Source organism: Lytechinus variegatus, chromosome 19 (assembly GCF_018143015.1).
Source record: "Lytechinus variegatus isolate NC3 chromosome 19, Lvar_3.0, whole genome shotgun sequence".
NCBI lineage: Eukaryota > Metazoa > Echinodermata > Echinoidea > Temnopleuroida > Toxopneustidae > Lytechinus > Lytechinus variegatus.
Genome location: NC_054758.1, coordinates 19,230,847 through 19,258,046, shown reverse-complemented (window position 1 = coordinate 19,258,046; position 27,200 = coordinate 19,230,847). Strand labels below are relative to the sequence as shown.

The window sequence follows — 27,200 nt, the reverse complement described above, 5'->3', positions numbered from 1 at the left end:
TATACTTGAGGTTGATCAGATCAATTATAACTCTTTGTAAGATGGGGCTCTGGGTAGCATGGCAGATCAGGGGCCCGTTGAAGAAAGAGTTGCAATCAATCTCAACCCTAAAAATCAATTGCAACCTGATTTTCAACCAATCAACAGCACGCACTTGGGAATGGCGATTGATTTTTTTACTTGCGTTTAACGCAACTCTTTCTGCAATGGGCCCCAAGTGGGCATCCAAAGCAATTGTCATCATCAACATGGGTCTCGACAAAAGCCCTACAAGGCCTAGAAGCAGAAGCGAGAAAGTTATGACCCTTGTACATACACACATGCATTCCTAACTGGTTTCTAAACAACAATTCCATGCCCTAAGCAATCCAGGCAATCTTGTAAACTGGTTTATCAGAGCTATTGCCACATGCAAAGCACTTCTATTACCAATCTTTGAAGCAGAATGAAATTGTGTATATTTAACTCTAGTTGTTACTACATTCTCTCATTCATAGATACTTGATCAGTGGTGAAGAGGTTCAGAGTTGACCTTTTGGTGTTGGTGTTGGAACAATTCACATGTATCAGCACAGGACTAAACACAAAAGGAAGCTGGTTCTTGGATGAATCACACTTGGTATTCATACTTGTTTTGATCAATTAAACTCAAGGAAGGCAATCTCTGGACTGTTCGTCCAACACCAACCCTGGCAAATACACTGAACTTGAAATTGCCAAATGAAGTACCATTCAGTTTCTACTGAAGAGGCCGCTATCAACCTAAGGGATCGATTAACATTGTGAAATTTCAAGAGGAACCTTGAAAATTTTACTTCATAAGCAACATTACATGCCTTACATTAAGCAAAGTTTATATTTTCCCTTAAAAGCCTCCAGTTAACACAATGACTGTAGTCATCATAATCGCGGCAATTAAGTGACCGATTAGCCTAAAATATCTCAGGAAAATCCTGTCTTACCTATTTAAAGGTTTCCAACTATGATTCCAGCATAAGTTGTCGGTTCTCATATATTTAATGAAGTTAAACAATCCATTTAACATTAGCATTTTTCAATAAAAATAATATTTGCACTCATTATTTAATCACAAATTGTGAGAACATGTGTATTTCGAGAGTGCGGTACACTATGTATTAGGTGTTAACAACATTGATTTGCTTACAAAGCAGACCACTCGAATAAACAAATAGAGATGAAGTTTGACATATTATTTAAAGTTGTTTTTTTCTAATATGTCATAATAGCTACCTAACTAATGGACTATGGAATGGGGATCATCAGGCATAAAAATTCTTGACGATGTGTTGAATGGGGCGTCGACAAACAGGACAGGGTTTACCTCGTCGCCTCAGTTTCTTGGCGCACTTGTAACAGCAGACCTGGTGGCCAGTACGGCCATGGATGATGCAAGCTGTCTTGGGTCGCACGCAGCAGAATCGGCACAGCTCCTGGGCGTGGCTGGCAACTGCCCCACTGCCCATCGTGGAGCTGCCCACGGTTGGATGGGGAAGGGTTGTGCTGGAAGTAAGACCAGGGGATTCAAGTCGGGGCGACTGGAGAGTCATGGTTTGGTGGGGGCCGACTGATGTCTTCTCTGTGAGTGAGGTCATGACTGGGATATGATGCATAGGATGGGTTGCCATCGATGTCCCTGCCAAAGATGAACTGCCACTTGTTTGACCTCCTACCTTGGTGATCATCTTCTCATGGCTACAGCCTACAATATAAGAGAAGAGTTGAGCAAAATATCATTATTGGTCACACTTTTATCGGAGGGGTGTGGGAAAATAGTCGCTCCTTCAAGATCTTGGCTGTGGATCATGTGACCGTGAAAATATGTGGTAAACTATGAATTTGTTACCATAAAAACAGCTTCGTTTAACTTCTGCTAAAAAAAACTATTACCAGATTTATCAGAATCATTTAAAACAAAATTAGTGCACTTTCAAATTAAATCTATCATACAAGTGATGGAGGAGTGACACTATATGCTGATGAAACCTCGAAGTAACTCCTAATACTACTAACCTGTTGTTATTATTGGTGTTGCCTGAATAAGATTAGTTGTTACTGGAAGGGTACTTTTGACGACTGGTCGAATACTATCTGCACCGGAATGGCCAGAAGATTGTCTTTTGAGGCATACGCCGGAGTCTTCCCTACTGACCAGTAACGCCCTTCGCTTCCTGGGCGTACATCCAGCAGCATCCCCTGAGCTATCGCTGGAGTGGTGAGACACGGTATCAGCAACTCCTTGAGTGTTCTGAGACACGTCACTCCCGACACCCTGATCTTCATTCCCATGGGTCGCACTACTATGAGGGGTAAGAGTGGAGGATGCAGGAGCTCGTCTGCTGATATCCAAAGGGATCGCTTCTTCAGACGCCTCGTGAACTGTCGTCAGGTGAGTCAAGGGGGCTTTCACATCCTGGCCATGGAACCCTTGGAGCGGTCTCAAGGGAGGCGCCAACCCTGGTGAGGATATCTGACAGAAGACGTGCCTCTCCTCCTGGACGTGACTCCGGCTCTGTTCATCACCCTCCTCACCACTCTTCCCATCTGCAAAATCCCTAGGAATGGACTGGAAGCGAAGTGGACTGGCTGTTCGATGTCCGGTACCTGCTTCATCACTTCCACAAGGAGCATTCTCTGCTTGTGACAAGACCCTTGCTGGAACGCTAGATCGATGGACCTCATCTTGATGGCATCCAGCTGAAAGAAAACCAAGTGAATCCTTATTTTATCCAAGATATGTACAATTTTTTTCCACACAAGTCATCAACTGAGACCCATCTACATGTACATATTCAAAGTAATGGAACCTAGATTTTACCAAGCAAGACTCATGGCACCAATCAAATAGCTACACATGATCAGTTATACATGTATACACATCAAGAGTACATCAAGGCTAGCCATTTCAAGGGCTCGTTCTACTAGGGATCTGGATTGGCCCTGGGCCATTACATTACAAAACATAAAAACATTTGAGTGTTATCGCATGGGGGAAAAAAATTGCTGAAATTTCACATTTTGCATCTTTACATCCCAGGGAATTGCCAACTACTTTCCATTATTTGCTCCAATTTTTCATTATAAGTTGGAACCATCAAGACAATGAAGATTATTCTGTTCTTGTTGACTCCAAACCGTTGTTTTGAATTGATGTCTCATTAGAAATGCTAACATAAAATATCTACATATGGGACTAGGATGAACGGGGATTCAAGCCATGCTGAAGTCTTACCAGGTGCAGAAAACGCTCTACGGAGTACATGCTTGTCACCTAATCTTTCTGTTGGGTTCTTCCTGTCTTCATCGGCAAGCCAACCAGATCGCCTAGCCCAGCAGAAGGAACAATAGCCGTGCACAGGGTTGTTGACCTGGCTGCATTCAGAGCACTTCCATTTATCCTGCATTTATCAAGTACATTTTTACGCTCAACAAATATCTTGAATAAAATGTTGAAAACAATGCTTTTCCCTGACCTCACCTGGCATTTTGCTTCTGGAAAAAAAGTAATTTTAACAGTGAAGTAGGTTTCACAGTTCACCGTGTATCTTTCTTGGCAAGTGTTTGTCCTGAAAAGGACCACCCAATCTCTTGATATTGGTGGTCCTTTACAGGATCAACACACTTGGGATTGGGTGGTCCTTTTCACGACCAACACTTAACCAAGAAGGATACATGGTGTACCGTGAAACCTTCTACACTATTCTTCTTTGCCACAGAAACCTTCAGAAGCTACAGTAATTTTAACTTCCCTGACCCATATGGGCCCTGTTTTACTCCCAAAAAAAGGCTTGCAATTATTAAATGAGATTCCCAGAAAATAAGTAAAATAAATGTTCCTAAATCAGTTAGGTAATTTGTTTATGTAGAACAGAATTCAACAATTCACTATCAGGAATATAAACAGTCTATATGAAGTGTCCAGCCTTTTACAATGCACAAGCATTTTAAGAAAAAAAATTCCTGCCAGGTACCCATTTATCACTTCTGGGTTGAGTGCAGCCTACAAGTAAATAAACAAGGTTGTCATTTTCCTAGCAAATTCATGTACATCTAGGCCCAGGTGGGATATACTTGGAAAAAAGGGCAAACAAATGCTGGGAAGTACTTTGGATATACCGGGAGTTACAGGGAAATGCTTGTTTGGGAAACACCGGGGCAATACTTGAAAGTATTCAACATGTATATTTTTGTAGGATTTCCCAGCACATCCAATTATTTCCATGTTTTCTGTCGAATTATCGAGGGGAAATTTACCAGCATTTCGCAGTCTTGCCAACCCTGTGATGTTAGATGTGGGGTGACCTTCACAACCACTTTTTCAATCAATTACCTACTGAATCAAGAAGGACCCTATTCAAACCCTATGGGGATTATAGAAGTCGGTAGTCAAGGGATTAGATACCCACCTCTTCAGGGATTTCTGAGTCTGTGGTGTCCTCATCGGCAAACCTCGAATCACTGGAACTGCCAAGGTCATCAACCTCAACAAAGATCTATCAACGAAATATACCAGAGTAGTTCAGTAAAGGAAAATGAAGCCCTTGAAACAAGTTGATTCATACAAAAGGAATAAATCTATTTTCTCCCTCCCTCGTCCTCTTCTTTTCTTTCTCCTTCCTTCTCTTCCTCTTTTTCGGTGCCTTTCTAATTAGGCACACTGCATAGAAAATGGGTGATTTCAAGTTCAGTGTTCGGTTTTGGTGTTGAGAGCATAAAAACGCCGCTGAACCAAGCTCCAATGCTAAGCTGGATTCAGAGGAACGATTCCGATTGCGTTATCGATAGCACATGATGTCACGCCTTGGCGCTGCGCTGTTAAAGGTATTGTTTAACTTTGTGAGCAGCCAATTTAAAAAATTATCAAACCAAGATGAAACATGTGTACAAGTGCATGTATTAGAACTAATAAACCCTGAAAACAACCATTATTGAGAATGAAAAGCTAAAACTACAAGACAAACCCCGATTTTCTAAATAGACGCCTAAATAGTACACATAAGTGCATGGGATGAAATTAAGATGGTGTTTCCGGTCACTTTATATTTCAATTTTTGAAGCACTAAATAATTATTTTCGAACGCAATTTTTTCTGGGCTTCATTTTTTAACATATCACAGACACAGGTGACAAGTGTGACCTTCTAGCTCAGATTTTTTAAAAGTCAAACCAATGTTAACCAATCACTTTAAATCATCTCAACTTCACGACACGTGAGAAGTCTCGACAACGAAAATGAAATCAGAGAGAGATGCATTAAATTCTCATCATACAGAATACCAATGCTTTGCTCAATTCAAGAGTTCGAAAGAGTGAACATTATTCTTCACCAGAATATATAAAGCTCAAATGGTTTGTACTCATCGTAACTGTAAAAGCTAATTTTATGGAGATGTTTCATTGTGTTCGCGGCCTGTTCACAAGCTTCAGATTGCCAACACCAACACCGATCTTGAAATCATGATTTTCCCAATCCCTGGGAGTTGGTGTTGGTGAATGGGGAAACTGGTCCTAAGTCGACAAAACCAGCAGCAGTGCTAGGTTCAGCAGATGACATTCAACAACAGCCTTCAACACGAACTGCCGGAAATATGTCATATTTTCCAAGGTAAATCCCAACACTAGCTTGATTTCAAGTACGGTGTTGTGGCTGGTGTTGTCAAAACACCAACACCAGATTTCAACGCCGTACTTGAAATCATCCAGTCTCTATTGACTGTTTGGCGCAATCATTCATGGTGGGAGCCACTGAAGAAGCATCTAACATCACCATCAATGGCAGGAACAGTATCTTGCAAGTCTTCCGGAGTTTGGGTGGTCCTTTTTAGGACCAATACACATTCCAAAGAAAAATACATTTTGCACCGTGAAGCCTCTACAGTCATTCATTCTTCACCATGAAAACATTGAGAAAATAGATTTACTTAGGAGTGGAATAAAGGCAAATGCCTACCTCGGCCTCGGTAGTAGTCGAGTCTGACCTTGCATCATTGCTAACAGGCTCTGACTCAGAATCTTCCACCTCATACTCTACAGAGAACCGATCATCGTCCATAAACCAAAGATCGTCAGAAGTGTCAGTAACGACAGCAGTTTCCTTACCCTGGAAAGAGAGAACAATGGAGAAAAGTATGAATGAATGTGTGTGGAAATGTGTTTGTGAAAAATGACCCTTCATTCGAAACCAACAACGTTCATACATGTTTGTTAGTCATCATATTCATTGCCTTGCAATGAAATGAGTATCACGGGACATAGAAATTTACGTGTGAAAATGTGTTTGTGAAAATTACCCTTCACCTAAAAACCAGCATCATTCATAGATAACATCAGATTCCTTGCCTTTCAATGACAGAGTATCAGAAAAATATGAGATGAATAAACGTGTTACAACAACAGATACGATGCCTTGCAATGAAAGACTATCAGAGGCAGTACGAATGAACATGTGTGTGGAATGCTGAGATATTATATGGTTCCAAATTAAGAAATAGACACTCCATCTTGGGCATTTTGCCGGAAGAGTTGCGATCAAACGTAATCCTAAAAATCAAAAGCAACTATACTTTCAGCCATTTAAATGCACACATAAGACTCGTAAGAGCAAATAAAATTGTTGCATCCTCTGTCTAAATTGTTGACTATATATGTTATATTGGATACTCATAAAACCTTGATGGTCATAACATACTTCTGCCTACATCCTACTCACCTGCACACTGTATATCTCGCTGCTCTGCGACTTTACATCTTCCTCTGCGTTGTAGAAGACGCAGTACCACGGCCGACCTTCTCGACCACGCCCATCTGCCACGTCCCCTCTCGACCTCTTCACCGACGACCTCTTCGATGCAGACTTCAGAGATGACCTCTTTGATGATGACCTGTGTGAGGACCTTTGCGATGACCGATGCGATGATCTTTGCGATGACCGATGTGATGACCGATGCGATGACCTATGCGATGACCTTTGGGATGACCTGTGACTTGCTCTCGAGGCTAGAGTTAGGCTGGATGACTCAGATCTTGAGCGTGATTTCCTTCCTGTGAGAGCAATTGAAACAAAAACTGTCTTGCTTTACATCAGATTACTTGCATATGCACATCTTGGTTGGATGCAAATGAGGAGCCTGATGACGTCATCCACTCACTACTTTTTTTGTATTTTAGTTTACATGAAATATTCCTATTTTCTCCCCATTGTCAGGCAAAACGATGATTAATACCTCCCTGAACATGTGATATTAGCATTATTTAATACTATACAGTTCAGTCAAGTTGGTCTGTATTATATGTAAGAAATGAAATATTGTATAATTCAAAAAATAGATAAATAGTGAGTGAAGGACATCATCGACTGTCTCATGTGCATGTCACTGAATTGTGCAAGTCACTGAATTGTGCAAATCACTGTTTTGTGAAAAAACAAGCAAAACTTTAAAATGTCATAACTTTCTTATTCTACATCTGATTTTGATGAAATTTCTCAGCATTATGCTAGTTTGATTTTTTTCCATTTATTCAAATACACATTTTTCTGGGGTGGACTTGACCTTTAATAATTACGGTGATTCTAAAATCTTTCAGCATATCAATTACATGTAGTCTCAAGGTGCTTCATGACTGTCATTTCCCAAACTTATGGAGATCATTCTTGCACAATCAAATATTGCAACCCAAACTTGTGTTTATCTTTACGATCAAAGATGATTCCACAAATTACAAGATCAAACACTTCACTTCTCTCCGGTCCGGATGTTTCCTCTTCCTTGCTTACTGATAAGAACAATCACATTTAGTAACACAGATCCCCATCAATGAATGCAAATATTGACCAAAAATATGACAAATTGAGCTGTAAACATGTTCAGTCATTAAATTTTAATGTACAGTATAACTCTAAAAGCCCCTTGCATGAATCCCAGGTATGGTGTTCTGATATCCATTATCTCAGATAAAAGTAAAAAAATAAAAATAAAATCTCTGTTAAAGTGATTATTTCACTTTGTTCTGATTTTTAAAAAAATCTCACTTTGGTTCTTACAAATGGGCTAAAAATTATGCTTATAGTGTAAAAATACCATCCCAAAAGTATCGCATCTATAGGAACTATTTTAAAACTTTGGAGATGTATTAAAATCAAAGTTTGAAAATAGTTTGGGGTTGGTTTCAATGAATGTGTATACAGCGAGTCTGTGCACCACAACACAAACTCGAGATGAACGCAGCATGACCTAAATACAGTGTGTATACGGTACCCTGAAGGTACATTGCAGCTAAGAGTAGTGAGTGCATTGGAGATACACACAGTGCTAGAAGGCAATCAACACAGCCAACAGACTTTTCGAATTGGCGAAAACTGGTTATAAGCTGAACCCATCTACTAGACAGTTCTGGAAATCAGGCAATTAGAGAAATTGCTAATTGTATACTAGTTATTCATCCTATATTGTGGTCTGTTTCAGGCTTTTCAAGAACAAATACAGGCACTCATACACATGTTTCATCTCAGTTTGGGAATTTCTTATTAAAATCAGCTGCTCATAAAGTGAAATGATCCCTTCAAAGTCAGTGAGATAAAATGCCCTTAAAACCTCTTTGAATTTGTATTTTTTGAGAGCCATTTTATCTTCACTTTTTTATAAGACACGCCTATTTTTTATGCAATAGCTCATGATTCAGATGCACTTCCGATGCAGGGCCCCACCTTACAGAGAGTATTGATAATATCAAATCAAACTCATTCAGGTTGAGATTGATCTAAATTCCTATTTCTTAACAACAATTATCTGAGTTTGATTTTAATATCGCAACTCTTTGTCAGAAGTAGCCCCGCACTGCCACCTGATTTGTGGTAAAAAAAAAAGTTCTGGAAAAAATTAAACTGAAGTTATCATAGGGTATTTAAACTAATCAACATTGCAAATTATTAAACTGGAAATTCACGGAGTGGCAAACTGATGCTAGTTTTAAAAAAAGGTCAAGGTTAATTTATGACTGTCATGAAGGCTTTCATTCTGGACTGTAAAGATACCTCTGAGACATATTCCCCCAAAGCAAAGACAATGTCGTCTCCTTGCCCTGGGGATATTGGTGCCAACGCATTCAAGAGCACAAGATAAAAGACCCAGAAGTCATGCACATAAAACAAACACTCAACTCCGGATGTTTTTGCTTCGTGCAGTTGCAATAAAACAATTAAATTTGACATGACTGTGGTGGTCCATGCAAATATTTAGTAAGTAGGGACTAAAAGTGAATACGCCAGAACTACCTGAATGATTATATCATTCTCTATGTTGCAATTCATACTGATACTTGGATAATGAATGATGTAATCAATTTTTTATCAGGATTTCATTCACAGAACCGCCCAGGACTGAACAGGACACATGAAAAGGGGTTATATGAGATTCTCAACTTTTACAAAATGGAAGGAATTTATCTAAACCTTGATTCAAGTTTCATATCAATCTGGTGCATGTGTGGATGTCATGTGACTTTATATCCAGCCAATCAGAGACATGTACACTGCCGTCATAATGCAATAAATCTTATTTTATCAAAATTTTAATGGAATGGACATAAGATACTGCTTTGGGTGTTAAACCGCCACGTTGTCTACACCCATTTCGTCTTTTGGCTATTTTGGTATCATATACGTAAAGTCATCATTATCATCACTACTACAACAAAGTCCACTTTTTTATTTGTTTTAGTAGAAGAAAATCTATTTCTCATATCTTTTAGAAGCAGAATCAGTTGGTCAATACCTGTTTCTGGTTTGCTTTGGTTTGCCATTGACTTTGAACATAAGGTATCAAAAATTAAAATGAGTCATTTTCAGCATGAAATTGTCTCATGAAATTGTCTCATAAAGAGTCATGTGGTGTCGAGATACTACTCTTTACCTGTACGTAGCGAATTCTTTCTCCAAAGTTCTACAAGACTTCAAAAGAAAACTAAATTTGGCACCCTTATCATTCACAAATGTGTGAGAAACTAAATCCATGTTCAATGCCATAGTGCATGGAGAAATAACAATAAACATCATAAAAATTGTAAAATGTCAAGAGAATCCTGATATTTTTGGTTTTCATAATTTTCTTTTGAGTTAAAGATAAATTCCAGTTTTGGTAACGATCTCAAAATGATTTTTTACAGAACCTCATATAATGACCACCAAAGTGTCTGTTTGTATGAATAAAAAATATGTGCGAAAGGAATCTGAAAGAAATTGTGTAATTGCTGAGAAATAAGCAAAATAAGCGCGGATTCGGTGACTTCCGTCTGGTCTTTATTCCAGCAATAATAATACACTGTCCCACGTGTGCCTATCTGTGTTGGTGATCTTCAGTGTGAACATTTTCAGCGTAGATTTCAAGATTTCACAAAGTTCAGTTTATTTAACTGAACCAGATCTAGATCCTTGATGATATACTGACAATTAAGCCTGGTTTTATAGACTTTCTCATGAAATCCGTGTTTACTGCAACTACTGGTATTTCTCTTTAAACCATGGCTATTTACTCAACTTCAACCTGAGCCCCATAACACAAAAGTTAGCAATTAATTATTCAAACGGACTATCACTATCACCATTGCATGCGCATTTTGTTCAAGAGACTGACTGGGAGCCAATCAGAATCGTTCTTTCCAAAAAGCATTTTTTTTTTTTAATAACCTTCGTGTTACGGGGCCCAGATTTTAGAATACAACAGGTTTTGATGAAATTCAAGGCCTGTTTTCTGCTCTTATTTCTGTAGTAGATATTTAATCCTTCAACTCTTTGAGAAGCAGAAGGTGGTTTCAAACCGCCTCGATCATAAGAATCCCTGTCAAGCTACGAGAACTAGGCTAAAAACTACCCATTAATTATTCCTGCACTCACACCGCCCTGAAACATACCCTTCGGGATAAGCTCCTGAAGTTACAAGCATGCGCAGTAAGGTCTGATAAGGAGGCAAGGCGCGAGATTCTAAATCACTACCTCAGCAGCCATCCACGGCGCCAACCCAAATAAAAGTTCCCGTAAATTGCTTTCACATTGCCAAAATACCTGCTACCTTGGAAAAGTCCCCTAGAAAGTTCTCATAATTTTGACAAGTACCTACTATTTAGTGGGTATTTTCTTTCAGGGAGATTACGCGTAATTTGCTTTCACATTGCCAATATTACCTGGTATTTTATGATCGCGGTAAATTTCCCGATCAGAAAATACCTGGAACTGACAAACTTCATGGTCTAAAACCACCTAGATAGTCAATCTCTCATTTTTCAAGCATCAAAAGACACTGAGTAACATTGTAAAGTCAACAAACAAGTTTTCCCGCGCTTAGAGATAAGACCCCATCTGAAGTGCAATTATACTTGGCACAGTGAGGTAAAAAGTCCATGTATCTTTAAACTTTTGAATTATTGACACTAAAATAGAATGACTTCCTAAAGTTGATTAGATCGCAAACAAGACAGGAGTTTGAATCTTATCTGTTTGAAATTGATACTCTGTGCAATCATATCTATAATAAACATTATTGACATGAAACCTATTGATCCTGGTTTATGATAGAAAGTCATTCTCTATTTTCAGGCCTACAGTTGATCACATTAAAGTGGTTTTTCAAAATCACTTCACGGAAAACGATCCTGTTTCTATGCAAACACTCTTCAGTGGGGCGAGACATTTCGCGCGAAATTCGAAACCGCAGCGTTGGCATGCTACACCTGTCATGTGGATTAGCGCTCTCAAAATGTGCGAAGATCGCTTCCCGAAGAGCGATTGTGTCCTCACGCCAAAACCAGTTTAACAAGGCAAAGTGATCTTGAAAACTACATCGAGGTGGTTTTCTGAACTGGTTTGCAAGATCGTTTCGACCATTCTCACTACACGTTAAACTAGTTTCCACTAAACTGGTTTTAGGAAGGTAGTGAGAATGGTGTCTAAGTCATAGTTCAATCTTTGTGCAACATCCTCAGGTTGTAGATGAACTAGACCAAATAGAAAGTAGACAAAGCACACATAGCCCAATAGGAAATTTACCAGGTTACCAAGATCTTCTTTGAATGGAACATGACCTTTGAACGTTATCATGAATCATAAAAACCTGATAATTTTGTCATCAATGTACTCCAACTTTCCAGAAATTATGAAGAATTTTTTTTTTCCAAATGAATGTCACATTCCTCTGCCACTACTGACTTAAAACTGACCTGACACAAGAATCAAATTTAGACTTTGGACACAATTCTTGGATGACGTTATCCACCCTATCACAAATTTCCCTGAATTTGTAATCCTGCATCAATTCCTTTTGGGTGTAGGCTCTTATGGAAAAAAAAGAATGTTTCAAAGATAAGATTTCTGGTAATTGCCAAACATCTGAATCGGATTTTGGCATTATGGCCCCCTAAGATCTCGGAATGGATCACCCAATTCATAAATAGAGCCATTGAACTGTTTGAACTGTTGTTTTCTTCAGAGACTCTGGGTTGGTCTTGACTTGGGCATTATTACCCTGGATTTAGCCCTGCAGCCTTTAACAGCGCAGTGGCATTTCAAGGAATAAATTCCTGCCAGGTACCCATTCATCTCACCTGGGTTAAGTGCAGCACAACGTGGATGAGTTCCTTGCTGAAGGAAATTGCGCCATGGCTGGGATTAGAACCCACTATCCTCTGTTTCAAAGTCCCAAGACTAATCCACTGGGCCATAACGCTCCTTCAAAAAAAAACGCTGGATAAAAATATAATTGGTATAAGCTGTATTCCTATTGAGTTCTAGCTTAACCCTTCAAACTGGGAGAGGGTCAATTTTGACCCCCCCCCCCCCCCCAGTATGTTGGTCCCAAGTAGCCCAGTTAAGATGGGGTTAATAGTTATTCAGAAATTTAAATCTACAAAGGGTCTAAAAATTTTCAATGTTCCCATTCCACAGCCCTGGAAAAGATCCTCTTTATCACAAATGGGTGTTGAAATATATTTTCATTCTGATAAGAGCATTTTCATTGTCTTCTTCCCCTATATGCAATGCACATGATTTTCCCGCGCTTCGGAACAAATATTGACAGTGCTATGATTATGATCTACTTAAAGATGTTTTTGTGGCTTTATAAGTTCAATATATTCCTGGGGCAAATTGTTTCCTGTATCAATCTATTATTTGAAAGCCAGGACTGATTCATATAAAGTTTAATGTTTACCAAGTAGTTGAAAACATGATATCTTATCTCCTTTTACAATTATTGCCACATTAATAAACATTGCGAGCATACATGTAAATTGCAGCCCTCTTCAAGATGCACAATACATGGCTGAAGTAAGTCTGTTTGGAGAAGTTTTTAAAACATTTTTTTGTTCAGTTTCTCCTGAAAAATTGATAATATACAATGTGAGCACAGCCTCCTCAAGGTGGACATTACACAGCTGAAATCAGTCTGTTTAGAGGAGTATTGAAAATTTTTAATACTTTTTTTAGTTTCTCCTAGATGGGTAGCTATGTTGCACACACTGTAATAAACTATGTGAGCACAGCCCTCCTCAAGGTGCACATTAGACAGATGAAATCAGTCTGTTTCGAGGAGTTTTGAAACTTTTTATACTTTTTTTTACTTTTTTAGTTTGTCCTAAATGGCTAGCCATGTTGCACACGCTGTAATAAACAATGGGAACACAGCCCTCCTCAAGGTGCACATTAGACAGCTAAAATCAGTCTGTTTGGAGGAGTATTGAAACATTTCTAATACTTTTTTTTCTGTTTTAGTTTGTCCTAGACGGCTAGTCATGTTGCACACACTGTTAGAGACCTACGTCCAACAGGCTCAATGCATTACTCTCCTCATCATGGGATTCTGATTTTGATTGATTACTTTATATCTCGTTTAGATCTATATATATCTCTCTCTCTTGTGTCACACATGAAAATTGTCTGGAGCAAACACGGCATGAAATTCTTCACCAAAACAAGAGGGGCCATTTAAATCATCTGCAGTAAGCAAGAGGTACATCGTCTGCCTTTGGACTTGCGAATTGCGATGTCATGGAAAAATGTCAATCAAGGGGGAGAGCGAACGCTGCACAACGATCGAGGCCATGCGCTCAGATAAAGGACGTCCGTTTTCTATGCGACGTTTATGCCGAGACCGTTTAGATCTACAGTCCAACAGTAGATCACGCCGTGTGATCTCGCGATTGTGCTAGACTTTCTCGGGTGTATTTTCCCTTGGATTACCTCGGATTCTTGCTTTGTCCTTTGTGCCAAGACCGTTTAGATCTAACAGCTTGTCTAGAACAACCTGCGGAAACACCCAGAGGCGTTTATCTACATTTGAAACTCTTCACCCAGGTGTAGTAGATAGGGTACCCAGTATGCTCGAGCGCCCGATCAGGGTAGCCATGCTAAAGCCGGGGTAATAGTATGCAGCGCTATTAAAACATTTGCATTTTTAATAAGCATATTATTATCATTGTTGCATATTATTATTATAATTTCATCTTCTTTTTTAATTATAATTATTATTATTATCATAATAATAAGTCATAGATACACTTCAATTAGCTTTAACCAAGAACACCATGGTAGTACTCACTAGATGAAAGACATGTCTGAGGGGGCGGAGTCACAGAGATCCCAACATCGGGCTCGTCAGTACCTCCTGGAAAATAAAATAATAAAATGGGTTGAAAGTCATACTGTTAATGGATAAGACTCCAGACTTTAATCCAAAAGGTCCGGGGGGATCAGATCCCACCCAGCACTTGCATCCTTTGACAACACGTTCATCTAAACTTGCCACTCTCCACCAAGGTGTAGTAACCATGGGTGTGTTCAATGTCGGTTTTCAAATTAAACAGCAACATGAATCATGACTGAAAACTCAATACATAAACACAGAGCATAAACACGATCAGCAGTGCACTGTCCAGGGTCGTAAGCATAAAGCTGATTATTTGTTGATTGTCTTTAAATTTCCTGCTTCCTTTAGCGCAGCTTTACTGCACAGTTTGACCCACCACAAGAAAAGTCAATTCTTGAACCTGCTTGTGTAGGCTTCCACTGCAAGAGCAAATTTACAGGCATTTCAAAATTTTCCAATATTGCATTCATGATGCTGAAGGATGTAAAATATGAGCTGATCGCATCTATAAATGCATGTGTATTGAAGTTTGAATTTTCCTCCGAATTATGATTTGAAAGATGTTTAATTTTATGACAGGAAATGGAGAATATTGAACGCACCGTTCGTTTCTCATTATATCCACGTTTTGTAATCACTTTTTCAATTATGATTCATGTTGCATTTAAATTTGGAAACTGACATGCCACATTAATTTGTATTGAAAAATCAGATAATTTGTTTTTAATCCCTAAGAAAATATGGAAAAATCATGCTCCAAATTGATGACTGGAAATTAATCCACAGACACTATACAAATAGCATTTTTGTTTTCCAATGCCTGTACTGTACTGTCATCATTAAAGAGAAAAATTATCATTACGACTGTTAAGACACAATTGCAAGAAAACGTGTCCATGGCACGCTACGGGTTAACATACCCTTTATAGTGCCCGGAAGGAAGTAATTCCTCTAATGCTTGAGCACCTGATAAGGGCTTCAGTGCTAAGGCCGATGTAATATCATTAGCTCTTAAAAACATTGTATTTGGTGCGACATAATGGTTGCATATGTTGTTGCATGAGTATGACCTGAAATTTCTATAAGATTTTCTCAAACTTGAAATTTATAGATATACAGTGATGAAACCCACCATAAAATGCACTCCTTGTGGAGCGGATGTGACCCTTGTGGATGTGAAGCGTTGTGGCCCAGTGGATTAATAGTCTTCTGACTTTGAAACAAATTGACGCCTGTTGCCATGGTTAAATACGCTATATAAAGAGTGGACTCATTAATTCAAAACAGTGGACTAATGAATAAAATAGCGTACTCAACCATGGCAACAGGCATCAATTTGGCGCACGGTGACAAAAGCGCGCATCAGCATGGGACATTTTTTACCATACACGGCAAATAAGCGTAATTTATACAGGAAATTTGCATAAACCATGGGTTCAACCGATGGTTTTAAAAACCACCTTTGTGAAATCGGGCCAAAGAGACTGAGCATCAGCCCTACCTTCTCTCCCTTCTGATACTGTATCAAGCATCTTCTCCATCACTTGCTGGTCAAAGAAATCCTTGTCGATCCCGTCTGCGACGTCGACCCCCGACGATATCACCTTGACTCCCGTTTGGTAGGCTGACCTAGGGGCGGGGTGGGTGTACAGATGGGGGAGGGGGTACGGAGGAGCCGGTGCCATTTCATGGGTGTGCTGTAAGTACAAAGTAAAAAGGAAAAGAAGCGATAAAGGACTGATAATAAATCTTACTACATTCAATAAAAAAGAAAGAACTAGATATTCTAAAGTAACAAAATACATCAGGCAAATGTTGGCTTTCATCATGAAAACAGATGACTTACTAAACTTAAATCTCACATAAATTTGGGTGTTTAATAGGTTTTTGCACATAAATTTGCATAATCAATTCATACAAGTATGTGACAGAAATGTCAATTTTTTTTATATTTCATGCAGTCTTTGTTCTTAACGTGGGAAGGAATGTTCGTGATAAAATTTGATGTTGTTGCATGGATGGTTGCGACCGAGATTGGGTGATATACTTTCAAGGTTAAATCCTATAGAATTTTGTGGGGTATTATTAATAAAATTCTAATGTGCTTTAACTAGCTTTCAGTTGGGTAACATGTTTAGCGCAAAATTTCAAACTGCAGCACAGACATTCTACACACAGTGGTTGGAGAAGCACACCAAAATTGTCCGAAGATCACTTCCCAAGGAACATTGGTATCCTCATCTTCGCTTAAACTAGGCAAAGCGGATTTGAAAACCACAACAAGAAGTGGTGTTCCAAATTGGTTTGGACGAACACTTCCAAGACCGCTTTGAGCGTTCCATTACACATTAACCTACCTGTAGCTTCCACTTAACGAGCTTTAGGACTGTAATGAGAACAGGGTATACTGAAGTCACACTTAACTCTTTCAGAAACACCCCTGTCCCTGGCACCAATTACAATTTATTTCTGTCTGTCCCATAAATGGAGTAAAATCTGAAGGCTTACCTCTTGATTATTGCGGAAGGTGATGTAGTAGTCTTTCCTAGTTTCAGGTAGGGACTGTATCCTTGGAATGGTCGGTAATTCTGGTGGTTTATCAAGAACCTTCATATTCTCAAAGAGTAACCTCCTACAAGTCAAGAGAGTTGGAGAAAAACTGAGTTTTGGGAAACAAAGCATTATATTGGGAAAGAGGACGCATGTATACCAAAGGTGCGTAAACTTATTTGACCCTAAGGTCATGGTTTTCAAAGACGTTTGAATTGACCATACCTGCCATCATGCAGAATCTGGGTCCCGTAACACAAAGGTTAGCGATTAATTTTACCCTTGATTTCCATGATTGATGTACATTGTAGACAATGCAATCAATCGTAGAAAACTGTTGTACGATCATACATGTAGCTCATAAAACTTTGTGCTACAGGCCACTGGACAAAGGTTAAGAGGCCAGCATCCCCTGAAGCTCCTGGATTTTAGCAACTTTCAAGGCCATAGAGACAATTTTCACACCTAAAATTAATAAATTGAAGGTTTGAAAACATTTTGAAATATACTGCAGTGATATGAAAGTGGGCTCGTTCATTTACATTTTAATAGTTTTATCACACTCCTTTATTCTGACATGATGTCCAGAATCACCAGATTGTGGGTCATTTTGAAAGTTGAAAATCTGCACATATCAAGATGAAGTCTGGACAGTTGGCAGGTCAGGGGGGTGTTTCACAAAGATTTATTAGTGTGACTTTATAGAGTCGCACGTTAATCCCCAGCTGTGTACGGTATAGAAGACATCACCACATTGGGCAGATCATGCGCACGGGAGGCGCGCTATTGCGTATCCATCAATCAGATTGTGCATAACATACGTGTGCACATCAGCATTTAAGTGCGACTCAGCGGTGTTAAAAGAAAATATCAATTGCAAATATTCTGTTGCAATTTTACAAGAGATAAAACAACGTTAGCCGTAGCAAAGCAGATTACACTCCTTGTTTCGAGAAGCAGATTAACAATCAATCACAATTTGGAAATTGGTGGTAAGACATATGATTGACTTTCTAGGGACCAAAAATAGACTTGCAATTGATCGCAAATTTCTTGCAACACCACACGAGTCATATTTCAATCTTTGTGAAACACCCTCCTGGAGTACAAAATATGGATGCATTCAGTATGTACAGATAGTAGGTTCTGTGTATTGGTTGTTTATTGACTCTTTTACCCTGGATTCACGGCACAAGAATTTGACGTTTCGTTCCAACCACAGCTTCCTTTGGTCAAGTTTTTGTCAGTCACAAAGGAAACAGCTTTAAAAATGCAAACATGATGGATGTTAAAAAAGAATCTGTCACAAGTTGCACTCATAAAAAGCACTTTTAAAGAACATTTGGAACGAGATAATCTAGATGGGTTCTACGGGTTATCTTCTTTTACTTTCATATAAATCTAGTGTGCTGTAATATTGTTCCAAACTTTGAAGGAAAATAAATTTTTCTCGAATGAAATTTTTACTCATCCTATATTTTCATTCATGTATTTCTCCTATTATATCAAGAACCTACAAATGCATAGTGCAGTTAATAACACCTGAGCTTTGACCCAAACACTATTGACCTTTGACCCCAAACACACCATGCAATTTACCTGTGTTCTGTCCAGCAATCTTGTATGCACTTACTTTGCATCTTTTATCGTGAATGAATGGACTTTGAAGACTTGGCCGAGTGGGTCTGATTTGCAGAACACATTCTTTGGGTCGTTGGGATCATAAAGCTGCCTCGAGCTGATGTACTTGATTAGATAAGAGAGAACCTAGGATGAGAATGACAAAAAAAGAAGCAATTTGAATCAATAGTAGTCTGCAGGCACAGACCCTGAATGTTACTGTGAACAAGTGAGTCTTCACACCAGACTACAAGTAGCACAAATTATACTTCCACTGAAGAGAGTACCTACATGTAGGATGGGCATGACACAAAGACTAGTGTCAGCAGCTTCAATCTAGTCTGCAGGCACAGACCCTGCTTGAATCTTTGATTGACACACGGGTCTTGACACCAGACTAGCACAAATATTTTTACCATATTTGGCGCAAATATTCACTACTGAATAATACTCAACGTATAAGCTAAAACAACAACAACCAAAGCAGAATTTTAAACACTTTATTGGGGCTAATCTACAGCGTTTTCTCTTTTCTTTTTTAAAACTATAAATTGCCCTCGTCATCAGCACAATTCACTGATGGTGTACATGTGTGGCTAGCTGACTACTTCCCAAAACATGATTGTTTTTTCATCATATTATTAATGTACGCTGTCTAGTCATTTACTACAGTGTACATAGATCATCATGAGCAATTACATATCCCTCAGTTTCTTATTTCTCATCATTTGTGACGGGGCATCCTCTCAGGTATACCATCTCACTTTCAAATGTCATTTCAAGAGGCTTAAAATATTAAATAATTAGCTGCAATTAAATTGCATCATTACATTTCTGACAAGAGCTCATCATCATCATATTACAAAACATACAAAAGGAAAGCTATGAACACAATGCACACAAAAGAAACACAAGGTGCTTTTAGACCCACCTGAAAACCGAGAATACCAGGTAACCTCTGATCGGAAAATTGACTGATTTTATACAGTACTACCCTCATAAGAAAATACTGTTTTTTGGTGGAAAGAAAATTTCTGGCAATATTCCCCCCAAAAAATACCCCCTAAAAAGTAGCTCCATGTCATATTATGAGAATTTTCTAAGGGATATTTTCCAAGGTCAGCGGTGTTCTCACAATGTGAAAGCAAATTATGAAATCATTTCCATCCCAGCGAGAGGTTGTCTGGGTTGCTAGCTTATACGGTACCTGCTAACAACCTCCATATTCTTGGGATCGAGGTGGTCTGAAACAACCTAGTGTCTGGTACAGGGTGGGTATGAATGGAAAATTATTATCGCTATAAATTTGGAAGCCAGAAAAATTTCGAGATATTTTGGAGGTCGAGTCAGTTTGAAAGCATCTATTGGTTTTATAGTTTACACTGGAAATGATTAATCAACGGGCCTTGTAAAAATAGCAAATCGATACTTGAAACCAGGATGCGAGAACCAGGATGTATTTCTTTTTATCCAGGGACTGTACGGATTAATCATCAAAATTTATTCTAACAGGTGGATTCCCTATCAAGAGTACCTCTACACTGGGTGGTGTTCCAATGGCCAAAGTTTAAGGTCAAGTCCAACCCAGAAAAATGTTGAGTTGAATAAATAGAGAAAAATTGAACTAGCAAAACACTGCAAATTTCATCGAAATCGGATGTAAAATAAGAAAGTTATGACAATTGAAAGTTTCGCTTATTTTCCACAAAACAGTGCTATGCACAATTCAGTGTCAAATGACACAGTCGATGATGTCTCTCACTCACTATTTCTTTTTTTGTTATTGTTTGAATTATACAATCATTTTTTTACAGATTTAGCACTAAGGACCAACTTGATTAAACCATATAGTATTAAACAATGCTAATTCCACATGCTCAGGGAGGAATTAATTGTTGTTTCACAGGACAACAGGTGGAAAATTGGAATATTTCGCATTTCATTTCATATTAAAAACAAAAAAGAAATAGTGAGTTAGTGAAGTCATCAGTCTCCTCATTTGCATACCGACCAGGATGTGCATACTTTTTTCTGAAAAAAGGCGAAAATTTAAAATGTCACAACTTTCTTATTTTACATCCGATTTTGATGAAATTTTCAGTATTATTCTTGTTGGATTTTTCTCTTTTTATTCGAATCAACTTTTTGTTGGGGTGGACTTGTCCTTTAACTGAGACCTAACTTTTTCATGGAGTGCCATTAGTCAACTGGGCCCTGTCTTACAAAAAGTTATGATCAATCCAATCAAATTCAAGGATACATGTATATGGAAATCCATCAATGTCATAATTTTTTAGGAAATTTGCTCAATGTCCCTTGAAAACAAAGAGTAGCATACTGAATTGTCAAGAAATCAGTGAATTTTCGAGAAAATATTTTGAACAAACATGTATTTTATATGTTGACTGGCTTTCCATAGTTATGATTGATCTGATCAATCATAACTCTTAGTAAGACAGGCCGGCCTGATGTACCAATTGAAAATTATTCTTCTCCTGCTGCAAAATGTTGTCAAAGAAAAAAAAATCTTGCTGTAAAATTGATAGAATAGAAAAATACAAAAATATTGTAAATTTTAGTGGATTAAAAGCCAAAAGAGGGGAACCAACACCTGAACGAGCCTTTCATATCCCTGAAAGCTCAGAATTTACAGTTTATACGAGTTTCCAGACCTTTGTAATCATGTCCATATGATAAGAAAATAACCTCTGAATGCGGCAAAGCGCCTCTTTATTAGTTTCAAATAAGATTTGGCTTAAAGAAATCTTATTTGGGGGGCACTATCATATTTTTTTATTTGGTCAGATATACAGTAGGTACATACATGTCTGCACATGACTTCAAAAGCTGGTACCCATAAAGCAGGTCCTGTATTACACTTGTTAACAATCAAAACCAATTTCCTACAATTCAGAGCAAAACTGTTACCATTTTCTGTCCCTCCACATAATATTGGGATTTTTAAAGTACAGATTAACAGATTTGGAATGTTGAATTCTTGTTATATAGCAAACGGCATCCACCAAACAGCCAGTGTAAAAGCTGCTTTTAATGCAAAAACAATCAACTTACTTCTTTGGCTGTGAAAGTGTTGCCCTGAGCTCCAACTGTTCGTAGAAGCTTGAGAAACTGAGGTATTGGGGATACCTGGATGAAAGAAAAATAAACTAGTAAAGATCTTCTTCAGTATCCAATTAGTACTAGTATTTATCCTGGGGGCAACAGTTACACTTCGTAATTCCGAGGGTTCTTTATTCCAAAGGTTCGTAATTCCAAAACACGTAAATTGCCTATACCTCGATGTTCGTTAATCAGAAAACGAAAAAGGGTTCGTTAATCCGAACATTTGTGGAGTTATTCCGAAGGTTCGATAATCAGAAAATGAAATAAGGCTCGATGTTCCGAAGGTTCGTTAGTCCGAAAACTAAATAAGGTTCGTTGTTCCGAAGATTCGTTAATCCGAAAAGGAAATAAGGTTCGTTGTTCATTAGACTCGTTAGTCCGAAAACGAAATAAGGTTCGTTAATCATTACAATTTCGGACTAACTAACCTCGTTTTGTTTTCTGATTAACGTACAGTACCTTTGGAATTATGAACCTTCAGAATAACGAACCTTCGGAATAACGAAGCTTCGGAATTAGGAATGTATTCCTGGGGCAACAACTCCACGAGTAACATGATTGTGCACATTAAGAATAAGATCAATACAAGATTCAGCATTTACTTGTATAGTACAGGTAGCAGGTAGGCTGTGGTCAAATACCTATCATGTCAGCCTTATTCCATTAAATTTTCTACCTATTCCACCTTGGAAAATATGAAGGGTTTTATTAGAAAAGGGGAATATGTAGATCTTTTTCTCAGTTTGTACGTGTAGGCCTGCATAGTTTCACAAATTTTTGGCTACCAAAGGCAGAATCCCCCCTCCCTTTCTCTTCTTCCCCCCCCCCCCTCCCTTTCTCTTCTTCCCCCCCCCCCCCCCTTCCCCCTGTCCCTCTTTCTCTCTTACATCAGGGTTTTGGATTCCTCCCTGGCTGGAGAAATGGTGAAACACTACTGGTGCATGAATCAGCCTCCATATCTGCCGAGCATACCTATTTTTGTTTCTTACCCCCATGATCCCCATCCCCCTCTTTTTTCTTTTTTTTTTTACTCCTGATACTCTACAAAATATATAATGTCCGGCCAATTCATGTTTTCACAAAAGCATTATAAATTGAAGTTGGAGCAATACAGTGAGAGCTTTGTCACACTATGCAAGAGGGGCGGGAAACCCTATTGTTCCTTGCAAACAGTTGTCACAGCGGATGAACAATAATTGAACTGGGAAGGATGGAAAGGACAGATTGCACTCTGCGCCATCCAGCCAGCCAGGCAAGCAGAAACATGTCCAGTGGTTTACAGGAAGCATTATTAATATGGATGCCATGTAGGCATACATGTAACAAATTACCAGTACCTTCAAACAATATTCTTAAATCGAGATGTGTAATCACAAACATGAACTCTTTCTATCTTTTTTTTCTTCTATTCAAATCAAATTGTTGGACCTCACCCTGAAATTTAAAAAAAAGACAATTTATATTAACAATGTTCTTTCTTAAAAAAATGAAATTATACTAAAATGTTTTTTCTTTATGATCAAACCTGTTTGAATGGGCACATCATGCACAGGCTTTTGTACACACACTCCTTAGAAGAGTGCTTCACAGTTCAAAACTTTAATAATATTTTCAATGTTTCTGACAACGCAGTCACATTTCCCCTTCAGCGGCCATACAGCGAGTAGAAAACAGCTGTGTTATTCATTTATTTAACCACCTATTTGAAACTGATATAAATGTTAAAAATGGGAGTTTTCTACAAATTTGCATATGGTAGCCATACATATACATGTAGGGGAAATATGGCTGCAAAATTATTGCATTTCACATTTAAAATGTTGCATACATGTATATATTCATCAATTTTTTTAACTTTGAAGCAATCTTCTATATGCTGTAGCCTGTAGATGCTGAATATCATTGCAAACTAGCTTTTTTAAATGCAAAGTGCAGCAACCCCCTTATCAATGACCTGAAAAACAGACTGTATTGAGAGACTACATTACCTTCACATTAGAATGCAGGAATAACACATGAATTGATGAATGTGAACATTGTAATAAACTGAACATGCACAGACATGATGCAGTAGTAGCAAACCTTGAGCTGACTATCGTGTTAAACCGTGGAACAAATGATCCTTTCAGAGTCTGGCTTGGTGTGAAATGTGACTGTCCAACCTACTGAATAGTAGGGGGAGTGGTCAGATTAATTTCAGACTTGAGAAAGTTCTCTAAAAATCGGTATATATCCAGGGCTCTACACTGACCATTTTTTTCACTGGTCCAACCTGTTCTTGTCGGACCAGTGGATACCCAGTTTTCCATGGTTTACTGGTACAAACCTAAAATTTACTGGTCCTTAAAAATATTATGAAAAAACATAAAAAGAGACTTGAGTTTATTTTGCCATTTTTTATTGTTCTTATTGCCCCCTCTCCCCCCCCCCCTCAAAAAAAAACATGTAAATAGTGCACATACACACACAACATAATGAGAGTCATTTTTTTATGATGCCAGAGCAATATTTTATGTACTTTTCATTTACAAAGAGGAGTCAATATCATTTGTATCAGTTTGATGTACTTTTTACTGGTCATGTCAGACCATGGACCTATTACGAATAGGGCCTCGGTCTATGGTCAGACCAGTAAATCTGGCTACAATGTATTTCTTGAAAGTTACTGGCCCAGCAGCAACTGGTCTGGGAATGTCGAACCCGCGCCCATGTACATGTGGCACGGTGCCATATCATTCCATGGGTCCTTTTATTTGTTAGCTATTACATGTATACAATGGGATTTTCAAGGATTTCAAATATTAGGGGGGAAAGAGAGAGAGATCAAACTAATCAAATTATTCACGTAGGATTTTGGTGAAGAATGGGACCAATGTCTAATAGGATCGTCAATTTTTCATCCTTAATAGTGGAATTCTTCCCAGCAACAATGCATTCCTTAAAGTTAAGCTAAACATGGAGGCCTACAGATTTGTGAGCAAACATGAAAGTGATGAAATGCTGAGAGATCAAATAACTTTACAAAGAGATGACTTTTTTACGGTCTATAAAGTCAATCAATTTTTTTTTTTTCACTTTGCCAAGCTACATGTTTATACATGTAGGAACTAACCAGGTGAAACTGATCGACTTTACGAGGCCGTTCTAGTCGATCAATTCAGCAATGGGAAAGAGGCATTTAAAGAACACAACAATGAACAATGTAATACAATAAAACACAAAAGAGTGGTTATTGTAAACATGCCCAAAAGTCAATTGGGCAAGAATGAGAAACTTGCCGGATCTTGCCTGGGCTATGACTGTAAACACAATCATGACGTTGACTCTAGAGATACTTGATTCAATATGTCATACAAACAAGAGTGATAACTGCAGTTTCAACAGTCATGAAAAAGCATTTCAACAGAAATTGAAGAAGTGATTTTACCCAGAAAGAAGAACCACAAAAATGTGACCACATAATACTGTCAACATTGACCTACATCAGCGCTTCTCAACCTTTTTTCACTCAAGGACCACTTTGACTCTCAGATTTTCTTTTGAGGCCCAACTACCAAAACTTAAAAAAAAAGAAATTTGAACACAAAACTTTGGGCACATTCGAAACAGTTTGAGAACTACATGTAATCTGCATTCGAAACCCGGGGGGGCCACTTCCATTCAAAAGTGGATACCATGCGCGACCATGGGGTCTCGAAAAGGACCCTAAACACGTAATTTCCATTTTCTGAGAATGCACCCCTTAACAAGTATTGGCGTGTGAAACCCTACCCTTAACAAGTATTGGAAACAAAACGATACTCTTAGCAAATATTCCCTGAAATGAACCCCTAAACAAGTACAGGAATGTTTTATTGTTACGGGTCCTTCGGTCGTCGGCTTTACCTTAATTGGTTTAGTACGACCCCACCTTCTACACCTCGCGCAAATCGGACTCTAAACGCGAAGTTTGGGGGCAAAAAGGACACCCTTTATATTAAAAACATTTTAATTTTGTTTTATCATCCCCGCATATTCGACCCTAAACACGTAATTTTCCTAGCGAAATAGATACCCTTTTTTCATTATTTTTGTGTTTTTGACACCCTTATCACGTTACGTACGTAACGTGCCCTATCGTGAAAAAGACATCCTTTTTACGTGTTTTTTTGGTCGCGCATGGTATCCACTCGCCAATGTAAGTGGCCCCCCGGGATTCGAAAATATCTGGTAAATTGATTGGACATACCATGTTTGGACAGGTCTGTGAAATATAGATCTACTATAGTTTTTCTCCTATCTTTTTTTTCTCCCTCTGGATCTCCTCACGGCCCACCTGAGAGAGCTTTGCAGCCCACCATTTGAGAAGCGCTGGTCTGCATGTACATGTACTTGCCAGTGCATGTTTGTTGAACTAAACTGTGATAATACTGTAGTCCTACAGAAAATGCACAAAGTTTGTTCCATGTGTAGGATGGTTATTTTGCCATTTTCCTATTTTGTTCATTTTCTTTGACTTGTGTTTTCTTCAGCTGTTTTACATTTCCGTCTACACTAGAGTTTATTTGCATTGAATTAAAACAATTTCTAAAAAGCAACATATTTCTTTTTTAATGTTAGGAGTGAAAAGACTTAGCCATCTTAAATGTTTAGTCACTTTTTGCTTGGTTTTATATTGTTTCTTTTTAATTCCCCATTGTTTTTCTTCATTATTTCCACAGAATAACTAAGCAATCTTTATAAACGCCATAAAATGTGAATACCAGGTAAATCACTTTTTGAGCTAATGAATTTTTTTTTAACTCATTTACTTTTTACACATATTTGATAGCCGACATTGTATACAAAAGTCTGAAAGTCCGAGATAATATACTCTACATGTGTATTCAAGACCTATACTTATAGTGTAACAATACTATAGTAAATTAGATTTTGTGGATTACGATTACCTTTTCATACTCCATTCCTGGAGATGCAACAATACAAATGTTACATTCTGGAAGCTCAATCTAGAAAAATGTCCTCAAAAATTGTTGCACAGTATACTGTAGAGGACATTTCATTTTTGTTGACACCATCAATACCTACATTGTAATTGATATAAGATTTTGGCATACAACATTTTTCCCCCTTTGTTTTGTAAAGTCCAACATTTGGGCTTTCTTATCCTACCAAAGATCATTAAACTTCATGAAATACTTCAGCAGAAATTTGTCCTCTAAGAGGACATTTTCTTGAACATGCTGAGTATGCTGATTAAACATTTAAGAAACGATCAGA

At 38.2% G+C, this 27,200-nt stretch overlaps 1 protein-coding gene across 3 annotated transcripts in view; it reads right to left on the bottom strand.

Annotated features, from left to right (window-relative positions):
- Positions 1-345: 345 nt before the first annotated feature.
- The window catches only part of LOC121405792, a 38,487-nt gene continuing 11,632 nt past the window's right edge, over positions 346-27,200 (bottom strand). For 2 of the 3 annotated variants that reach the window (XM_041596744.1, XM_041596745.1), the window contains exons 3-13: positions 21,891-21,965; positions 18,832-18,965; positions 17,157-17,280; positions 16,150-16,345; positions 14,601-14,666; positions 6,728-7,059; positions 5,969-6,118; positions 4,425-4,511; positions 3,251-3,416; positions 2,032-2,715; positions 346-1,720 (exon numbers count right to left, since the gene is read on the bottom strand). In XM_041596744.1, the coding sequence (XP_041452678.1) occupies positions 1,281-1,720; positions 2,032-2,715; positions 3,251-3,416; positions 4,425-4,511; positions 5,969-6,118; positions 6,728-7,059; positions 14,601-14,666; positions 16,150-16,345; positions 17,157-17,280; positions 18,832-18,965; positions 21,891-21,965 (2,454 nt within the window). In that variant the 3' untranslated portion in view covers positions 346-1,280. Of the gene's footprint in view, positions 1,721-2,031; positions 2,716-3,250; positions 3,417-4,424; positions 4,512-5,968; positions 6,119-6,727; positions 7,060-14,600; positions 14,667-16,149; positions 16,346-17,156; positions 17,281-18,797; positions 18,966-21,890; positions 21,966-27,200 lie in introns of those variants that run through there. The other variant, XM_041596746.1, reaches the window with a different exon arrangement.